At 39.7% G+C, this 20356-nt stretch overlaps 1 protein-coding gene and 2 non-coding genes across 3 annotated transcripts in view; all 3 read left to right on the forward strand.

The window, feature by feature from the left end:
* LOC117289142 (putative phosphoenolpyruvate synthase) overlaps positions 1-15216 on the forward strand; it is a 42017-nt gene extending 26801 nt beyond the window's left edge. The window contains exons 25-40 of the mRNA XM_033770135.1: positions 381-482; positions 976-1104; positions 1372-1456; positions 1659-1741; positions 2716-2874; positions 3533-3592; positions 4142-4248; positions 4978-5044; positions 6253-6324; positions 6814-6905; positions 7672-7750; positions 8464-8509; positions 8991-9067; positions 10048-10150; positions 12763-12837; positions 13653-15216. Coding sequence (XP_033626026.1) covers positions 381-482; positions 976-1104; positions 1372-1456; positions 1659-1741; positions 2716-2874; positions 3533-3592; positions 4142-4248; positions 4978-5044; positions 6253-6324; positions 6814-6905; positions 7672-7750; positions 8464-8509; positions 8991-9067; positions 10048-10150; positions 12763-12837; positions 13653-13711 — 1395 coding nt within the window. The 3' untranslated portion in view covers positions 13712-15216. The remainder of the gene's footprint in view (positions 1-380; positions 483-975; positions 1105-1371; positions 1457-1658; positions 1742-2715; positions 2875-3532; positions 3593-4141; positions 4249-4977; positions 5045-6252; positions 6325-6813; positions 6906-7671; positions 7751-8463; positions 8510-8990; positions 9068-10047; positions 10151-12762; positions 12838-13652) is intronic.
* Positions 13120-13284, forward strand: LOC117289773. Its single transcript, XR_004518978.1, has one exon. It is a non-coding gene; the product is annotated as a U1 spliceosomal RNA (small nuclear RNA).
* Positions 15217-17954: 2738 nt separating the features above from the next.
* Positions 17955-18119, forward strand: LOC117289774. The gene has a single exon (XR_004518979.1). It is a non-coding gene; the product is annotated as a U1 spliceosomal RNA (small nuclear RNA).
* The last annotated feature ends 2237 nt before the right edge of the window (positions 18120-20356 follow it).

Genomic DNA, 20356 nt, shown 5'->3' on the forward strand with positions numbered 1-20356 from the left:
GATGGGTATTGTACTTGCACACTGCCAATTCACATTGAATTGAGAGTACGTTACGGGCCTGTAACACCATGGCGTATCGCCTGATATCGACAATACGCCGATGCACGCTGACATAAGCTAGGGGAAAGTTGGGGATACGTCGTTTACGTTAAGAGGACGCTAACAAAGTAAACTATAAACTTGATGTGATGTCAGAACTGATAATTTTTTGTTTTATGTAAGCTGTTTCAAACTGCTTACCAAACACAAGGACCTGTGGATATGCAAAATATGGTTAATGTTTATCTTCATTCAGGAGTTTTGTATACATTCGGTAACCCTAGATTAACTCAAAATCGAGACAGTCTGGTGAAGTATTTTCTCATTCCTACTTTTTGAAGGATCTTAATATTCAAGACATCGATGAGTCCGACAGAATTGTCACGGATCACAGTCGGCTGTCAAAGTGGACCTGGCATCTCAACACTCTCAAGTATTGCTGGGTAAATATATTGATGTACTTCAAAACTATTTAATTACCCAGTTATGATGAACAGGTTGTTTTAATGGCACTGGACATGACGCATAATGGTAATTGTCAAATCCAGTATTCTCTTTTGGTATATCCCAACATTTGCGTAATAAAAAGAATCTGTGACATTTTGACTATAAAAGGTTGATCATCGAAATAGCAAATTAATTATGAAATAAATAACATTCTTGGTGCACAATGGACGTGCTTCCATATCCCTAAAAATACTTCAGGCTTGAAGTATCTTTAAAAAAACTACGGTACTTCATATGGAGTCGTTTTTCGCAATGTGCTATACTAACACAGCTCTCCATTGCTCGTTAAAAAGTAAGTTTTTATCCTCGCGATTATTATGAGACAGATCATAAGTGTAAAACCGTCCCGAATCATTACGAAAGTCTCGGATGAATTGTCATACATACTTCATAATGGCAGTGATTTGTATTTGTATTTTTTTTATATAGACTTTATGGTCAAGCAGCGAGCAACTTGAACGTATGGGGAACGACACACGTTACCATCTGAACAAGCTATGGCCTACCGCGATTGAGCAAAACAATTACATTACAGATATGGCCGCTGATATGGGACAGGTTAGTTTAATGGGCGCAACCCACTTAAAAATTCCTATAGCAAACAGTACGAAATGTTCAAATAATGTTAAAAAATACTTTGAAGCCTCACAGCTTTCTACAGTAAACTCTTGAACTTCTATCATATGCTTAAGTTGATTTGGGGACTCGCGGGGCCCGTTGAGTTGTTCTCCCTCCAAATAAAAGTATCCCCCATTTCAAGAAAGTAAGTCAATCTAAATAAAAAAAAAATAAAAAAAAATCTGACATAAATTTGATTCAATCTAGATGTGGAGTTGCCATTTTAAAGAGAGCACCAAAGGAACTATCAGCCGAAGAATTGTCCAAGAAATCCTCAAAAGCGCTAATAAAGGTGGGTCAACTGCTTTTTTTCAAGGAGACAGATCTATTAATTGGTTTAGCTAAGGTTTGTAATCACCAAAATGTGGTCAATCTTTTCTTAGATGCTGTGCAGTCTTCGCTATATTAAAACCATTGGAGCCGATCATGCTACATACAAATCCCCATAGTAACTGGTACAAACTAAACCTCTGCATGACCTTTTATTAACGTAGATGTGAATGTGGACAGTGAAGCCGCCATGTTGCTTTCCTCGTGCCCAGGAGTTGAAAGTGCTGATGTGCCTGTAGCGATAGAGGTAAATAATTTAGTTTTAAAGACACTGGACACTATTGGTAATTGTCAAAGACCAGTCTTCTCACTTGGTGTATCTCAACATATGCATAAAATAACAAACCTGTGGAAATTTGAGCTCGATTGGTCGTCGGGGTTGCGAGACAACTATGAAAGAAAAAAAACACCCGTGTCACACGAAGTTGTGTGCTTTCAAATGCTTTATTTCGAGACCTCGAATTCTAAACTTGAGGTCTCGAAATCAAATTCGTGGAAAATTACTTCTTTCTCGAGGACTACGTCACTTCAGAGGGAACCGTTTCTCACAATGTTTTATACTATCATCCTCTCCAAATTACTCGTTACTAAGTGAGGTTTTATGCTGATAATTATTTTGAGTAATTTCCAATAGTGTCCATTGCCTTTAAAGTTTCTACATGCATAAAATAAAATTAAATGTCTATATGCATGAGGGGCAGGGAGATATTTATGAGGACAACTCTGGGTAACATCAAAGACCGATGACACCACTCGAAATATCAGAGAATATGAAAGCCGGTTTGATTTATTCATGACTTGGTACAAACGGTTTGGCCGATTAAACTTTATTTTGATACATACAAACTTTGCACGCTTTACCGACCTATGCTCAGTTAACCCAGTTGTTCCCGCCTTAGCGCACCACTGATCCAATAAGCAGCATCCAGCAACAGAAAACAGCAATCTTCTAAAGACGATTAGACCATACTGATTGAAACGTTGGGTCGTTAACCCCCAGTTCTTTTCAGAATCAACTACTCAAGAAGAGATATCCACATGGTGTTACTACAAACCTCTTTGCAGAGTTTCAATTCCTACATAATAACAACTTAGTTCTAATCTAGATAGAGACAGACAGAAAAGAACAGTCAATCTTGCGTCAAAACGCGTTTGAACTTACATTACAATAAATATCACATATGATGTTGATTTGGTTTCCTTTTTTTCTGACCGATGCAGAGGGTTGCCAGAGCAGTTGAGCAGGAGGGAATGGGCGTTGCCTTTCGAGACATGTCACCAGAGGACGCTCTTCAATGGCTGCGCTCCAAGTCCAGTGGCTCTGCTGGCAGAGCTTTCGAAGAGTTCCTTAAAATGCACGGCCATCGATGCGTGAAAGAGGTAAACTATCGTTATACCATTTGCCCAAAAGTTACCCAAATGAGGTGACACGAATCGCAACCAACTCATCACCTTACATTAATAGTATGCTGCCGATTTTTGTAAAGTATTCTATCGCCACGTTGCAATTCGTAGCCGAGTAGATAAGAGTAGATAAGAGCACACCGGACTCCAGCTCTGGTGTTTTTGATAAGCGGCGTGTGGGTTCGAGTCCCGGCCATGACACTTGTATCCCATAGCAAGATACTTTACCATAATTGCTTTTTCCTTCCCATGTACCAGGATTGATAGTGCACGTAAAAGAACCCAGAAGACATATCGTGGAAGAGTAGGGATAAACCTATGGTGTTTCTGATTCACATAATCATCACCCTTGCTTACAGTTGTGTTGTCATCAGGCTTGCGAGCTTAAGTTATGAAGTTCACTTATGAGGCACCATTGGTTTCATTTACAGAAATTTATAATACAAATAATAATATTAATAACTGCTGATCTCAAGACATGATTCTTCTACAAGTTCTTTCAAGCATTTGGCAAAAGCAAATACACATCCCTAAACCCCAGCAAATTACGAATAACACTCCATAAATACTGGGATGAAAATGCTTAGGTCTGCTTTACATTATTTATCTTGGTTGTATTTTTTACGTTCTGCAGATTGAGTTACGGGAAAAATCTTGGGGTATGGACCCTATCAAGACTGTACCGGCACTACAGGTACGATTTCCTTTCTTTATACAATTTTGTTTTAGCTCCTAAGTGACCTGTCTCACTTCGTTCTTTATTTCACAACCTATTTCACTCACCTATTTCAGAAATAGCATGCTCACCAATTCTCCATTTCACTCTGTCATGAGCTGACTGTTGCCATGCACTGTTCTGATGTTTATGTCCCCTCTCCGTCGTCTGTTTTGTCTCCCTGCTGTCACACTACTTGCTTGGTGACCAACCCATCTCCACTTCTTTGATTTAATTGTTTTAATAATATCATGCACTCTTTATTTCTTTTGTAGGTTGCCACCTTGTCCTTCTTTGTTACTCCTACCATTATCCTTGAATAGCCCTCACTATCACTATTTGGGGGGTTTTCGGCACCCCGAACAGAAATATTTAAACAAATTTAATAGGTAGACCGCCAACGTAAGGCTATAGACAGGTGGCTCATAGAGCGCCGGCATGTTAATCTTGGGGTCGTTGGTTCGAGTCCCACACTCTAGTCAGTTTTTTTGTTCATCTTGTATTTCCTTTACTTTTATCATCATGTAGGCCCTTCTTGCGTCTGGGTCCCTGGTGAACAGTTTTGCAAACAAACGGTACCTTGGTACTGAAGAGGCTGTAGCCAGACTCAGGTTTCCACTTTCCAGAATAGCAAGGTCTGTTACACATTTTGCAGTATTCGAATTGAAATGAATAAGTTATGTTCGTACCAGAAGCAATCCTCAAGAGAAATATGTTTAAACTAATTACACTTTGCATTTAATAATTTGAAATTAGTATTTAACGATTAGATTGACATTGTTCAAGCATTAGTTTGACACTATAGTGCTCAGAGTGCGAGTGGTACAGTTAATGTCTTATACTCAGCTAAGTCATAGTACATTACTGGTACGCCATGAGAATGTTTCAGCATTTCAGGCTTAAATCTCACTGATTATTGAGTTCATACCAGTAACAATCCTCCAGGGAAATAGTGTGTTCTAATGCACTTCCAAAGTCAAGAATTGAAGTCCCCACCAATATCACCGATACTTATTTCGTTTGTCAAATTTTAAATATTAAGCCTAAGTTGAGACAGCACAGAATCAGTGACAGAGAATCAACCACTGGCATTGTTCTCTTTCAAGACCCGGCACTGAGACGTGTGCACCAAGTTCAACGATTTTTCACAGGATGTTTGGATGTAGGGCTTATTGAAAACTGTTGTTGTATTTCCCAAAAGCAACAATTTGAAAATAAAACAAAGCTAAGGTACCGATAATGTAAGTAAGGGATAACGACTGAAACAGTTAATAGTTGCTATAAGCTCAGGGCTGACAACAACTCCACATTATGTTTACAATAACTAAAATCATAGCATAAACACTTTACCATCTCTTTCAAAGGTTGCTGATGGTAAAACTCATCCTGCCAAAGGCCAGGAGAGATGTTGCACGTCGAGAGAGGAGTAAGGTAATCGACAACTTCACAGTCTTAGATTGAGTTTTATCAGTCACACATCAGGCATAACTTAACCAACAGTGGTTGGGCAATAACGTTTATTCAATAGTTGGGCAAACAGTTTGACAAAACAAGTTGGTCAAATCATTTTACCCAACTGTTGAGTAATAACTTTTGACCAATAGTTGGGGAAGTTGGCCTACCATATGTTGGGTAAAATGTTACCCAATAATGTAGTCAGTTGATATTTGAACCAACGTTGGACAACCGTGTTGGGCAAAGGTTGCTACGCAACAAAAGTAGCAATGATTGATTATTTGTTGGTTACTCCTTTATTCAACAATATTGTTTGTAAGGCAAAACAAAAAAAACAGTTGACCGTCCGGATTTTTTCAAAAAGAGGAAGATGTTTTTTTTTTTTTTTTAACGTAAAGTATGATTGCTGCAACAACAACTTCAATTCGGAAAGGGCATCTAATTTGCGGTACTCTTTCCACACTGGATCCATCTGATATGTGCAGTCTATAATGATGTTTTTAGCTAGCCATTCTTCCCAACTTCTGCTCCAACTTCTGCTTTGTTGTAATTGCTGGAAACTGGGCAGCGTTGTATTGCCTGATGGGTCTGATATCCTTGAAACCTTGTATCTACTGACGTTAAAACCGAAGTCCCAATTATAGGTCAAACGTTTAAGGCCAACCTCTGGAGGGTCGGGTTTGACTCTGTTGAATGAGCAAACAATGCAAACATTAACTTTTGTTGCATCGAATAACTGTGAGTGTTTAATAACTTGCTGTTTAAGTAAGAACTAGCGAAGTAAAAGTGCAGAGGGAAGGGGTTGCATTTCCTGATGGGTGCCTTGGCCAATCAGAAGGTAGTGACTATGGCAACTGAGTTCCATGTAGCCAATCAGTAGGTCAGACTGTTATGGTTGTAAGAAGTGCCACATATGCATATTGAAAATGGTTGTGCTTATACGTTTAAATGGCTTTGCTACTTAAACCATCCCCTTAAAGATACAATTTATTATTATTTGTTCTCTAAATGAAGTTGCTTCTGATGACCTTGCAATTACCTTTTCCACCATGCGTTTTACCTTTTTTCAGGCCACGTGACAAAAACGCTTTTAGAGACGATAAAGAAGCCGGGGAAAGGTCCACGGTCGGCTGATGCTTTGTATGGTTTTTATCCACACTGTGTTTTTTCTTTTGATTTGACAGTCGGTAACAATTAAGGCAACTTACTACAGGAAAGTCGCCTACTGGAGACTTGCTAAACTCATGGTTAAAGAGGTATGGGAGTTAATAAATAATGTTTATTTGTTTGGTTGGCTGCTTCGTTTGGAGTGATGTATAGAGTTGTCGGGTTATTTTGAGTGTTCTATTGTGGTGGAGTGTTTTTGGAGTTGGTTTGTTGGGTGTGTTTAATGGGTTTGTAGGGTCTGTTTTGTGGTTAATTGTTATTGGGTGTTTGTTGGGGTTGGGTTTTCGATGGTTTTGTTATCATATAGGGTATATTTGATGGGTTGTTAGTGTGTTTAATGGGTTTCTTATGGTGTTTGGTGGGATAGTTGGGGTGTTTAATGGGTTTGTTGGGGTGTTTGATTGGTTTGCTGGGGGTGTTTGGTGGGTTTGTTTGGGTGTTTGATGGCGTTGTATGGGGTGTTTGCTGAGATTTTGTGTGCTTTATCTTATATCTTATTTTTGTCAACTCTTCTGAACCATGACAGCGGTTTTTACCACAGGGAAAAAAAACACCTTTTCGATCCTTTCTCATTTCAGGGTCGTTTACCGGACGAAGATTTGTTGTTTTTCTTCACTCCAACTGAGATAGGTCAGTTACTTAACGACAGGTCACCCACGCTCGTAGCAAGGTAAGGGGTTTATTATTATGACACATAATATTCCTATAGCAAATGCTTACATTTAAATAATAAACCACAAGGGAAACTAGCTCGGGTTTAAAGTTATTTGGTTTTGAACAAGACAAAGTTAGAAGAGAGCGGGATTTGAACCAACGATCTTCGGATTATCGCACCGGAGCTCTACCAAAATGAGCCATTTACTTACTTACTTACCTACTTACTCGTCTATGTTTTCTAATTTGTATTGTTTGTTTAATCGCTGTCCCTTTGTTAACTTCGCATACATGTTCTGCTTCAGAGTTATATAATATACATTGTTTAACCATGTGTGTAGTTATCTACCGTAGCGGTTAGTATTTATGTATCCGTCTATTTAGTGCTGTTTTCCTGTTTTGTTCTGTAATCTTGTAACTGGCACATCCGCCACAAGCCTCGGCTTTTAGGATGTACCTCCATGTGATGTGAATGTGGAAATAAATGTTTTATTGATTTATTGATTGATCAAGCCATGTGTTGGCGGTCTCTAGTTATGTCAACGGGTGCCAGTCAATCAATCAAAAGAAATGTATAAAGCGCCAAAATCAAACGTTTGCTAAAAGGCGCCGAGAAGCCATACGAATGTTAGCTGCCGTGTAGCCAGAGATCGCAACCAGGTTTACGATACAACTTGGAAAGCAGTAGCCAGGGGATCATCTTGAAAGGGGGCGCGGCTTTTTAATATTTAATATCAAATAATAAACCACAATGTAAACAACTGTTGTCCTTTTTGCTACAGAGCATTACGAAGACGGCGCATCTTACCCGTACAGGACGCTCACAGGTTCCCGCTTCTATTCCATGGTATCCCCAAACCGGTAACTACACATAATGCATTTTAGTTACTAAAAGCCACAGTTAATGGAGATAAGAATTAAACCAGTCATTCTTGTTCACTCCTCTTTCTTTAAAATCATTTATTATCAAAATACATGTATCCAAAAACTTCAAAACATAATATTATGAGCTTATAGATAGGTGTTCGGAAGCCAAACCCGTAAACCATCTCCCTATTGCGGGTACCCAACTACAAACGCAAAGACCAGGTTCTCCCCTAAAAAATATCTTAAAACTCTATTGTTCTCCAACTTCTAGCTCGTTTGTTTACTTGTTTGTTTGAATTTGAATGGTCTTCCCAGCAAGGGAACTCTGCAAATAAACACCAAGCTGGCAACAGCCAATTTTTCTCATAAAAACACTGGTTTAACGTCTATGTTTATGAACTGTAATACATATCAAGAAATTATGATTCAGTAACTAGACGACAATTATTTATTCTAGTCGTTGTGAAATCAGTGGTTAGTTGGGGGATAGCTCGTTGTTCTCATTACTTTTGTATTTTCTCCTACTTAAAACATGTGCAGGTAATAGTGCCATATAAGTAGAGTTATCGAGGTGAACTTTGAAAACATGTTCATAAATATGAAATTGCATTGCATTCATATAGGAAGTTGATTTTGTTCTGTTAGAAGTCTGCTGTAACTCATTAAAGTCATATGGTCGTCGTCGTGTTTATTCCGTTGTCTTACAGATTGAGGAAGATGCAGATCCGGATGAAACAGAGATGCAATTGAGAGGTAAATATATCGTCCAATGAATATTTCATAGTCACTAGAGTCGTTAAAGTTCTGCGACTTAGAATTCAAATCTTCTTTGAATCTTAAGATCATCATTTCCCGCACCCCCTTGATGATGCGTTACAGATTATGTATCATGCATTTCGTGTATTGAGGAATGGCCCACGCTGCACTTTCCCCACAATAATAGTTTGTTTTTACTTTATGGAATGCACACAATGTTTACCCTATCGTTTCTCATTATTTTAATTCATTTCAATTTATTTCCTTTTGATTGTGTAGCAGTTTGCATCAGCTCATTCTCTTGTTTACTTATTGTTCTGAATAATTTGAAAGAAACGTTGCGTCATAGTTGAGGTGAAGATATTTTCTTTATTTTAAAAGAAAAGAAAAAAACAAAACAACAAACATCATGAAAACTAAGAAAAACTGATGTATATGGCATAATTTATCCTTATTGTGTATACTCATCACCTTGAAGGTTTTCCTATTAGTCCGGGGATTGTGAAGGGCACGGCCCGGGTTGTCACCTGTCTACCTGACGCTTCAAGCATAAAGGTGAGTTTATTTTGATATCAACAACCAGGCCCTATAGTTTCGGCGCTGCTGTGTAAGCGAAGAACCCCGTAATCATGGTACCGACCTTCATCATGATGCCTACATCTTGGTCCACTTCCTCGTATCGAATAACAATAATGAATGCTAATAATCACTTTGCGATTTGGAACCAAATAGGAACCAGACTATTTTGTTCTTCCAAGCTCGGTTTGGTATCATTGGTATCACGAGAGAAATTCAAGATGGTTGCACCATGATAAAGGTCTATAACGCAGAGTACCACGCGCACAAGCAAACATTCACGGTTTTATAACCTGAATACGCTTGGCGTAATGTTAGCAATTCCCTGCTTCGGTTAAAGCATCGATTCTTCGCTTACGGTAAGCAGAGAGCAATGACATTGGGCCCTGTTCTTCTTCTGATTGTTTAAGTTGTACAGCTTTTCTGATCTGTCAAAGCACACTGTGATTATATGTTTGTAATTACAACATAACTTTTGTATATACATTTATGCGGAACTCTCTAATTTGGTAATTTCTTGTATTTATTACTTGTTTTTGGGGGGGGTTGAACAAAGAATTGACTAGACTGGGATTCGAACCAACGACCTCGGGATTAACGTGCTGGCGCTCTACCATCTGAGCTATCTAGCCCCATGTTTGAGGTGTCCCTATTTTGTCAGTATCTTTATTTATTACTTCTGTGAAAATTATGTTCTTGTTCTTTTATGTGATATTGCTGTATCAAACTTTTAAAGCATAGGCCTATTAGGCAAATTAATTGGTAATAATGTTCCGGCTTTTTTATTTCATCACTTGTTTTAATCTCCCTCGGAGTAGAAACCTTAAATTCCCAGATGAGATGTGTTTGTATCTGCTCTGTAAAATGCTTAGGGGTCGACTCCCTGTTAGTGTTTTAATATATTTTGTTGTCAATGGCATTCATTTTGGTAAACACATTTGTACTCTTCTCGGTTGCAGCAAGGAGATATTCTGATAACGAGAATCACAGACATAGGTTGGAGTCCATACTTCCCTTTGATCAAGGGTCTGGTGACTGAAATAGGAGGCCTCATGTCACACGGTAAGTATCAAACCATACAAAAAATACTTCACAGAGTACTACCTATGTATAATGGGTGCGTTCGATTAGCTTCCTCTGGTCCACCCCCATCCCCGGTAATTTCGAATAGCTTTGACATCATTCCAGGGGCTTACCCGGGTCGGCCCCAAGTGCCCTGCTTGTGAGGCTGGCCCAAGGTGCATGACGTCACCACGAGATGAGTGATCGTTCGAATGGCTCTTTTCAGAGGCCTGAATAAGAACTGCGGGGTCGACACGGGGAAATTCAAATTCAATTCAGTTCACTTTATTATCCACGATGGGAAATTCATTTCGGCCTTTTAAACAACAATTTATACAAAATTTACGTAAGATTATTTAAAATATTTAAAATATTATATAAAACAGAACAAAAAACACTACAGGCCACAAAAATCTATAGAAATATATATATTTTACATGAAAAACTGGAAGTATAAAAGATTGATTTTACCAAAATATTTTAACGTTGCAATTGTTCATTAAAAATTCGGACACCTGAGGGGACAAATGAATTAGCATATCGCTTTGTATTAATTCTGAGCTGTAACAGGCGGTTGCTTCTAGCACTTCGATTGAACTGTACATTTAGGGGGTGGGTTTCATCTGACAGAATTGAATCAACTTTATTTAGCATTAGAGATTTGTATAGACCTTCAACCATTGACCCATCAGTACCGGTTATTCTATTTGCTTGTTTAATGACCCTGTCCAACTTGCCCCGATCCTGTGCCCGCATATTCCCAAAAACACTAACAAGACAATATGTAATAATACTTTGCAGGGCAGACTTATAAAACATTTGCAAAATGGTTCTGTCCACATGGAATGAATTAAGTTTCCTTAAAAAGAAAAGACGCTGCTGTAACTTATTGTATTTAGATTTAGCACATTTATCAAAAATCAACTGGTTATCAATCTCAATTCCTAAGTACTTAAACTCAGTGACCCTTTCCAGAGATTCTCCTTTGATCACAGTGGCCGGAACGTGCGTTTTGTTCCTTCGAAAATCAAAGACCATATCCTTAGTTTTCTTTGTGTTGATCTCTAAGTGGTTTTTGTCACACCACTGAACAAATTCAGAAATCTCGTGATCAAATGATGCTAAGCTATCCCTTTTTGCAAATAAACGGCCGACCAGGAAGCTAATAGAACGCACCCAATGAGCCCATGCAAGACCTGATTACCAAAAGCTTGATCAGAGCTTGCAGTGTGTTTGCATCAGTGTCTCAAAAAGTTCTTTAATGACACTCGCACTATAAATGATTTTTCCCCAACGTAGGATGTTTTACGAACCACAAGATGGCGCCATTACAGCAATACGTAATAGGCGTAACGTGCTCAATGCCAGACAGCTTGACGTTGAAGTATAGGTCGTCTTGGTAAATTTTGGCAAATGCGAAGCAAATTTAACCACCAAACCTTTCTATTTCGCGCGAAATTTAATCCTGCCTAAATTATATAGTCATGCAATTTCGTTTTGAGCCTATGCAAAAGTAATGTTGCGTCATTCGATTTAAGAAAATAAGCATCCAGCTTAACATTTAAGAGAACAGCATTCCAATTGGCTGAGCTTTTCCAGTGCAACCAGCTTCGCTAAATTGAATGTCATGCTAATTTGAACACACTGCTAAAGGTATTCGAATGACACAGCGAAATTGAATGCACGAATTCGGAATTTGAAACACAGGAACATTTGGTCTGGCAAAACCGCTTTGATTCGAACGCATTAAAATTAAATTGGCTGTACTTTTATCAAAAAACTACTAAAAAACCTATATTATGAATGTAAAGTTTGCGCTAGCACATTTTTAATAGATGTTAAATTTGCATCGGGGATAAAGAATATTAATTTTGGTTTTTTTACCCATACACCGATGTGTGTTAGCACTGTATACTCGCAGTTCGAACTGCCTCTAGCTACCGGGCAGCCTCGGTAGTCTAGTTGGTAAGACACTGCTCTAGAGTTTGCAAGGGTCGTGGGTTCGAATCCCACCCGAGTAATATGCCTGTGATATTTTTTCACAGGACTCGGGAAAGTACTAGCACATTTTGTTGAAACATACTGGACAATGGGATCCCAGAGCCCCCCCCCCCCCCTCCCCCAGCCCCCACTCCCCTAACACGCTGCAGTTTAAAAGCAGTGGACACTATTGGTAATTACTCAAAATATTTAAATATTATCCTAGAACCTTTCTTGATTACGAGTAATGGCGAGAGGTTGATAGTATAAAACATTGTGCGAAACAGCTCCCTCTGAAGTGACATAGTTTTCGAGAAAGAAGTAATGTTCCACGAAATCAAGCATCTGAAAACACACAACTTCGTGTGACAAGGGTGTTATTTTCTTTTATTATTATCTCGCAACTTCGACGACCGATTGAGCTTAAATTTTTCACAGGTTTATTATTTTATGCATATTACGTTGAGATACACCAACTGTGAAGACTAGTTTTTGAAAATTACCAATAGTGTCCACTCTCTAATCATCAACAACTTTTTGTTTGTTAGCAATAACATCCAACATTCAAATAAACGAATAAAATGAATCAATATATACTCATATAGGCCTACTATATCTTCATTTCCTAATAGGTGCTGTTGTTGCAAGGGAGTATGGTTTGCCGTGTCTCGTCAATGTGCAGCGGGCGACCACGGTGTTTCACTCAGGTTGGTCAATAAAATCAGTTGTAAATAAATCTTAAAATATGATGAAAGTCTCCCTGAGGCTCTGCATCTATTTCGTGTATTACTGCCATGAACCATAGACCATTTGAAGGTTCAACTTCCTGATAAACGCGTTAGAAATTAGCATACATCTAGTATACAGATATTCAGAAGAAAACGTCTCCCAAACGATATTTGTTTTTGCTTGGGTGAGCATCCCCGTCACACCATCGGTGTGGTGTTACTGACTGCCTCCGATCAGCTTTAGAATGCTCCCTTCAATTCATACTTACCTGGCTCAGGAGATACCGTGATCACTCAGGCGGTTCCCCCAAGGCGAGGCCCGGCCATGGCACACCTCGGCCTGGGTTGACCCTTGCGATTCCCCCAAATGTGGGGAACTCGGGAGTACAATTTCTGATAGTGGGGACTGCGTTCGCGCTCTCCCTCGCAATAAACCAAATGACAGAATCATAGACATTTAAGCGTTTGAGCAAACCAGCATAAGGGAAAAGTAACAACACCAACACACACTCGATACACCACCCAAGCAAAACAGCACTTTGTCCTTGGCTCACAATTGGCAAGATCAACACAAGGGCACCAAAAGTCTCTTGGATTTAGACACAGGCCAGCATTATTGAACTTTTGCCTCTCGCGAGAATAGCACCAGCGTCACGTGATAGAGAGAATGTTTCCGCACTTTCACAGTGGAAAACATTTAACGATTTGTCTACATCTTGGTCAAACAAACAAAGAAATTTGTGTAACTTTGTTTTATTTGTAAAATAATGGTCATTAATTTTTGTCTTCTACAGGTGATACTGTTATGTTGAACGGAGCTAACGGGACGATCGACAAACTTCTTACCAATTGAGTGTTACAAATCACTACTTCTGAGTCACTCTGGACGTGATTGTTGAGAGCGCCATCTCATAAATAAATTCGCAAATGATGTATTATATACCTAATAAAATAGTTGATAGAACTATGGCTCGGTTAATTTATAGATTGGTGATCATAAGATGCAAACTGCTCTGTCTCCCCCTTCTCTTTTTCTTTTTGTGCATGTCTCTCTCTTTTCCTTTTAATTAACAATTATCGTGTACAGCTTGTAAATGTCTTACTCTATGACGTCTACAGTGAGATAATAATACACAATTTCATTTTTGTTTGAGGATACTTGCACTGAAAATATCGTAATGAATTTACCATTTTTATATATAGGTAAAGAGACAGAGAGAGTCGATTCATACTTCCTGCGAATGCAAATACGAAAATAATTTTGACGTCACAATAAACTCACAACAAAAAATTCACATAAACTCAGTTGACTTGCGGTTCAACTCCTGCGAAACATTAACCTTTAGTCAAGATGTCAAGCGCGACCCCAGATGTCACGCCAGCGCCAGCGGCGAAGCCGTGAAGCGCCTTTTATAGCATCTCGTTTTGTGGGCTTATGTTTTTTGCTTTACCTTTTGCATATTGCATGATCCTGATGAGTAGTGGCCAACAAGAAGACACAACAACCACAGATGACACGTCGCGTGCACGCACCATTACCCACACACAAAATGGTGCACTAAAAAGTCACGCGTTCGGGGAAACGGACAAAAGGTACATATATGATTAACTGATATGAACAACGAGTTGCTAAAGGCGCTTTGCGGCTTCGCCGCTCGCGCTGGTCCCTTTTCGTGCGTGACATCTGGGTGTGCCGCTGCTGCGTGCGCCATGAATAAAGGCTAGCGAAACGTTCATTTCAAGGACAGCAATGTGACGTCAACATTCGATTCGCGTTCACATAACCCTAACCCTGCAAATTGGCAGGAAGTGCACAGAGCTATAGTTACAACTCATGATCTACTAATTATTACCTGCCAAAAAACACGTTATTTTGGCAAATTTCTCCATCACGGTTAGTTTGGAGATAGGTATAAGCAGTTTGGGCTATGAGGTTCAATTGAATATAAACAGCGATTGGAATCCAGCCTTTAAGAGTGCGTTATTATGAAATCATAAATACCGCCGACAGTTAAGCTATTCATATTGGTGGAGAGCGCATCACGTGGGAATGTTTAAATGGTTGATAATGACCAGCTGGAGCTGTTAATAATCGTTTGTTCGGATACGTTCAGCATGCATACCACGCGCTACTCTTGGTGTAAGACGTTTCTCTTTTACTGGCGATGCGGGCGCTGTTGGTGAGTTGGCTGCGCTGTGTGTGAAAGGAAAACAGAAACGTCTTGCATCAAGACTACGCGTACGAATGCATATCCAAAAACTCTCTCAGTCATACAAACGCAACACAGGTACAGAGCTCAAGGACGTCGAAAAACGGATAATTTTTACAGAGTTTCTTACTTTATTACGCCTTTTTAGCCAAAAAGGCAATTATGAATGGGAATCAAAGAGTAGTGTGACTCTTTCATTATCGCACGGCCACGACCCTGGCGGTTTTAAACGGCAGTTTAAGAACTCGTCGCTACCCTTTTATTCCCTTTATAAAGATCATTGACATAACTTGATATGAAAACAAACTTTTGAATACACTAAAAATGTTATATTTTCTTCTTGTCTGTATACTTTTATATTAACTTTTTAGTTCAAGTTCATCATTTCAAATTCAGGTATGTAAACTTATTATGTTTTAAGTTGATAAATCGTCATTGTGATAATACAACAATAACATGCACAAAATTTTGAAGTATGTGTAACCTGTTTTGCTCTATTTTTGTTGCTTGACTATCGGTTATTGCGTGTAGTTTGTTTCTAACGAAAGTGTACTCTCAACGAATAAAATGTTTCGTGCAAATCGTTAGTGCCTGAGGGTTCAAAAGAGGGCGCTATCACAAGAAGTTTGTGCACAGTTCGGAACTTGGTGGACAGAATCTCCTTCCACACCGATACAACTTTATGCTGGCCCTGCATAACCTTTGTTCCTCTCTGATGAAATTACATTTTACTAAACGAATACTGTGTTAGTACAGCGGAGTAGAGTACCCATATCGCTCTACCCCGGTGTGAAGGCGTTAAAAATTAACAACGAACCAATGTTCAGAAAAATTGCCAAGAACGTATTCCAAGCGATTTAGTTACTCGTTAGGGTGAGCATCTCGATCACACAATGGATGTAGCGGTTACATGTCTTCCTACTAGAAACCGTCAAGATCAAGTTTTAAGTCCAGTGGTGAAAGTAACACATGGCTCCTCCTTTGACACCACTGATTACCTGGGGGCTTACCGAACACTAGAACTGAATCTCCTCCTTGTGGTAACGGTTCGGAAGCAGCCTTTAAGCAAAGGCTATTCCAAAACTCCCGAAAATCTCCACGACTTATAAAAACTACCATTAGTAGATTTCGAATGCGGGAGTCTTTTGCTGTAAACCGAGCAACGCAACCAATAGCCAAAAAGGGTGCGTTCGTTTAGCTTCCCTGGGTCGACCCCCGGTGTGTGGCGGATTTTTTTTTCCAGGACAACCGTGGGTAATTATCTGCACACGTTCATCCTGGGAAAAAAAACCGCCACACACCGGGGTCGACCCAAGGGAAGCTAAACGAACACATTGACATACAGATAGTTTCTTTGTCTAAAGCCGCCAACAATAAAACGCCACCAACCTACATCGTCTCACAAGCCGCCACTACACCCTCACCGTCTATTCTCCCACGAAGAAACCCTCAAGGGGCCGTGGAAGACTTCGGAGTCAAAGGTTGGGGTTGCGTTTGCTGAGCTCAAGCTTCATCTATATCGCAAATTCAATGCGGACATCGAGGGGCGTCTAGCCGAGGCCATTGAGACTTCTTCAGACAAGCTCAAGACACACTCAAAGTTGAATAGGAATTGACCACAGCCAAAAAGCTGTTCAGTTTCTTCTTCAGAGCCAAACAACTAACGGGCAAAGATCTGAAGTGCAAGAGAAGGGAGAGCAAATGACTTTCTCAAAAAAAACAAAGGTCTTTGTCAAGACCATCACATCTTCCAAAGAGAGATTTAAACCAACGTTGCACCGTGTCTATATATATACTTTAACTTATTTTGTTGTAGTCTTAGCGGATATTACCGTATAGGTTTTCCCGGTCAATATCATCAAAAATCCATACTCCTGGCTCATTCAATTTAGTTTGAAAAAAAAATGCTCCGTTGAATCAGCATTCAACAGTCTAAAAGGGTATTAAATTTCACTAGTTTAGCATTCACTGGTCACATCATGATCATTAAATTTCACTAGGCCGCAAGAATCAATCAATTTCGTGAAAGCCAGCAGCAAGACCTGGTTAATCATTCAATATCATTATTATGAGCAAACATTTTTCAAAAGTTTGCATTCTAATAAATTCAAGCTCTGTGTTATGTGTCTTTTGATTCGTATACCTGCCTACTACTGGTCACTTTTTGTAACTGTCAAAGACCAGTCTTCTCCCTTGCTGTATCTCAACATAATTATGCATAAAATAACAAACCTGTGAGAATTTGAGCTCAGTCGGTCGTCGAAGTTGCGAGATAATAATGAAAGGGAAAAAAAACCTTGTCACACCAAGTTGTGTGCGTTCAGCTATTTGATTTCGAGACCTCAATTTCTAAAGCAGAGGTTTCGAAATCAAATTCGTGGAAAATTACTTCTTTCTCGAAAGCTTTTACACTTCAGAGGGAGCCGTTTCTCTATATGCATTTTATAACAAACGGTTTCAACTGCTTTTCAATAACCAACTCGACCGATCCAAGGCAATGTATTCCTTTTAAGTACAAATCCTCACAGGTAACGCCAGACTTTGGTACGGGAATGTGTCATCCCTATGCAATAGCCCCCATTCGTGCGACAATGTTGAGCTAGTGGGAGAAATGAGTCTCTTAACTGGTGCATTACATGCTTTGCAGGTCATTGAATAACAGGGTTTTTTTTTTTAAAATGAGACAAAAAAAAAGATGCATGTTTGACTAAAAAGTAAAATCCTAATCAAGGCGTTAGAAACTAGCGTGCAACCAAAAATCAGAATCAAATGCCTCAAACGTCTCTTGAACGGTTTTGTTTCTCGCTCGGGTGAGCACAACCTGTGCACCATGGGTGTGGTGTTACTGACTGCCTCTGATCATCTTTAGAATGCTCCCTTTAATTCATACTTACCTGGCTCAGGAGATACCGTGATCACTCAGGCGGTTCCCCCAAGTCGAGGCCCGGTCATTGCACACCTCGGCCTGGGTTGATCCTTGCGATTCCCCCAAATGTGGGGAACTCGGGAGTACAATTTTTGATAGTGGGGACTGCGTCCGCGCTCTCCCTCGTAATAAACCTAAAGACAGATTTTAAGACATGTTAAATTTGCATCGTGCATATGCATACCTCTCTACTCTATATCTGACCTACAACATGACGTCTGTGCGCGTGTGTGCGCGCAAGAGGGGTAGCTCTTTCGCCACCCTTGTCGCGCAGACTTGTGCCAAATACACAAAACAAACATGAACTTCATTTTGAGTAGGCTTGCTCGGACGTCTTTTTGAGCACCACGGACTCGTTGCGGGCTCCCCGGATATTAATAATCGGACTCGGCAATATCCAAGCCACACACAGGTACCCAAATTTTCTCTCTAGCATGCCAAGTTCAGGAGATATAGTCAAGTGCACAGCGAAATGTATTTTCCTGCGTTACAGCGTATAGCAGGAAAATATTGGCTGTTAGGCACTCGCAAGCGCGTACGCTTGCAAACAATTTGGTATGCAAAGCCCAAGTTGGGCTAAGAAGTAGCCCAAGGTGTGGCGCATTCCTAAAGGCGCCACAACAAAGAGAATGGGTTTTGGATCATTCTAGCCCGCGAACACCGTTCTGCTGGGACGGGTTAATCTTAAATTGAGGGAATACATGTTTGTAATATAAGAAATTTGATAAGGTGATACAAACCAGACACAGATTGGAACGGTTTCCATAAGTTATTACAAACCGTAAATCTAAGTTGTTTATAGCTTAATTTTAGGGGACGAAATTATTCAAGGCCAACGCAAAGTTGAAAGATGTAAACGTTTATATTCGGTGAAAAAAAAAAGAAAAAAAAGGAACTGAATGTCATTACCATAATGCAATTAGAGTTACTTTAACAGGGATGTATTTAATTACTTCTAGAATTATTTGCATTAAAATTAATTGAGAAGTGTATTAAGTTTCCATTTAGCTAAATTTGGAACAAAATTAAGCCTAAGCTTTAAGCATTCGCAAAATAATGTGAAGTGTAGATTTATTTATTTCGCTAAATTTGTGACAGATAGTAGGCCACAAGGTTTTCCAGAGTCTTTTTAGCTCAAAGAGTTTTATCTCTGGTTTTTAACCCTGGGCACAGTAAGTGGGAAAAGTTCCACATGGAGCAGCCTGAAGGGCCATGTGTGCAATAGCACGCAGACAATAAGAATGTCATTTGCATTGTAAATGTATGTGTGGTATACTAAATATCAGAGAATGACAAAAAGGAGGTAATACAATGTAATGAGTAAAAGCACTGAAAATGTAAAAATCAGTGGAATAAACTAACACAGCAGCAAGTTCGGCAGGCTCAACTCAATTTTGGTGTAAAATTTTGAAAATTATTATAATTAGGATAATTTTGTTTAATGTTTGTCAAGGCACGCTATGCGTGGAAAACAGACCTTGTTATGCCGACCATTTTCGCCACGTTTTTCCCTGCCATGAGCTGACAACCTTTCCCAAAATTGACCGAAAATGGCTCCCTCTATTGTCGGCTTGCATTGGCTAGGTCTAGCCCATAAAAATCAAACAAAGACATGGAATTGTAGCCCTTGATTAGGGCTCTCCGCTGGTGTATAGTATGTGCCAATCTAAAATTGTCTTGGGTATGAAAGGGCCTCCGTGTGTTTTCATTATTTCCAGAGAAACTTACACTTTGGGCATTTTTATCCCTTTGGGTGAGGGGTAGCTCTTTCGCCGCCCTTGTCGCGCAGACTTGTGCCACATACACAAAACAAACATAAATTTGTAGCCCTCGAGTAGGGCTCTCCTGTGGTGTATAGTATGTGTGGATCGGGTGATTTATTGAGGGTGATAAGAGCCTTTGTACTTTTGAATTTCTCTCCAGAATGGCTAATGTTGACGTCCGGGTAGCAATATTCGAACCCGTCATTTTGAGTAGGCTTTCTCGAACGTCTTTTTGAGCACCACTGACTCGTTGCGGGCTCCCCGGAAGTTAATCATCGGACTCGGCAATATCCAAGCCATACACAGGTACCCACATTTTCTCTCTAACATGCCAAGTTCAGGAGTTATGGTCAAGTGCACAGCGAACTTGTTATGCCGACCATTTTCGCCAGATTTTTCCCTGCCATGAGCTGACAACCTTGCCCAAAATTGACCGAAAATAGCTCCCTCTATTGTCGGCTTGCATCGGCTAGGTCTAGCCCATAAAAATCAAACAAAGACATGGAATTGTAGCCCTTGATTAGGGCTCTCCGCTGGTGTATAGTATGTGCCAATCTAAAATTGTCTTGGGTATGAAAGGGCCTCCGTGTGTTTTCATT

The sequence above is a fragment of the Asterias rubens genome, chromosome 4, assembly GCF_902459465.1.
Source record: "Asterias rubens chromosome 4, eAstRub1.3, whole genome shotgun sequence".
Taxonomy (NCBI): domain Eukaryota; kingdom Metazoa; phylum Echinodermata; class Asteroidea; order Forcipulatida; family Asteriidae; genus Asterias; species Asterias rubens.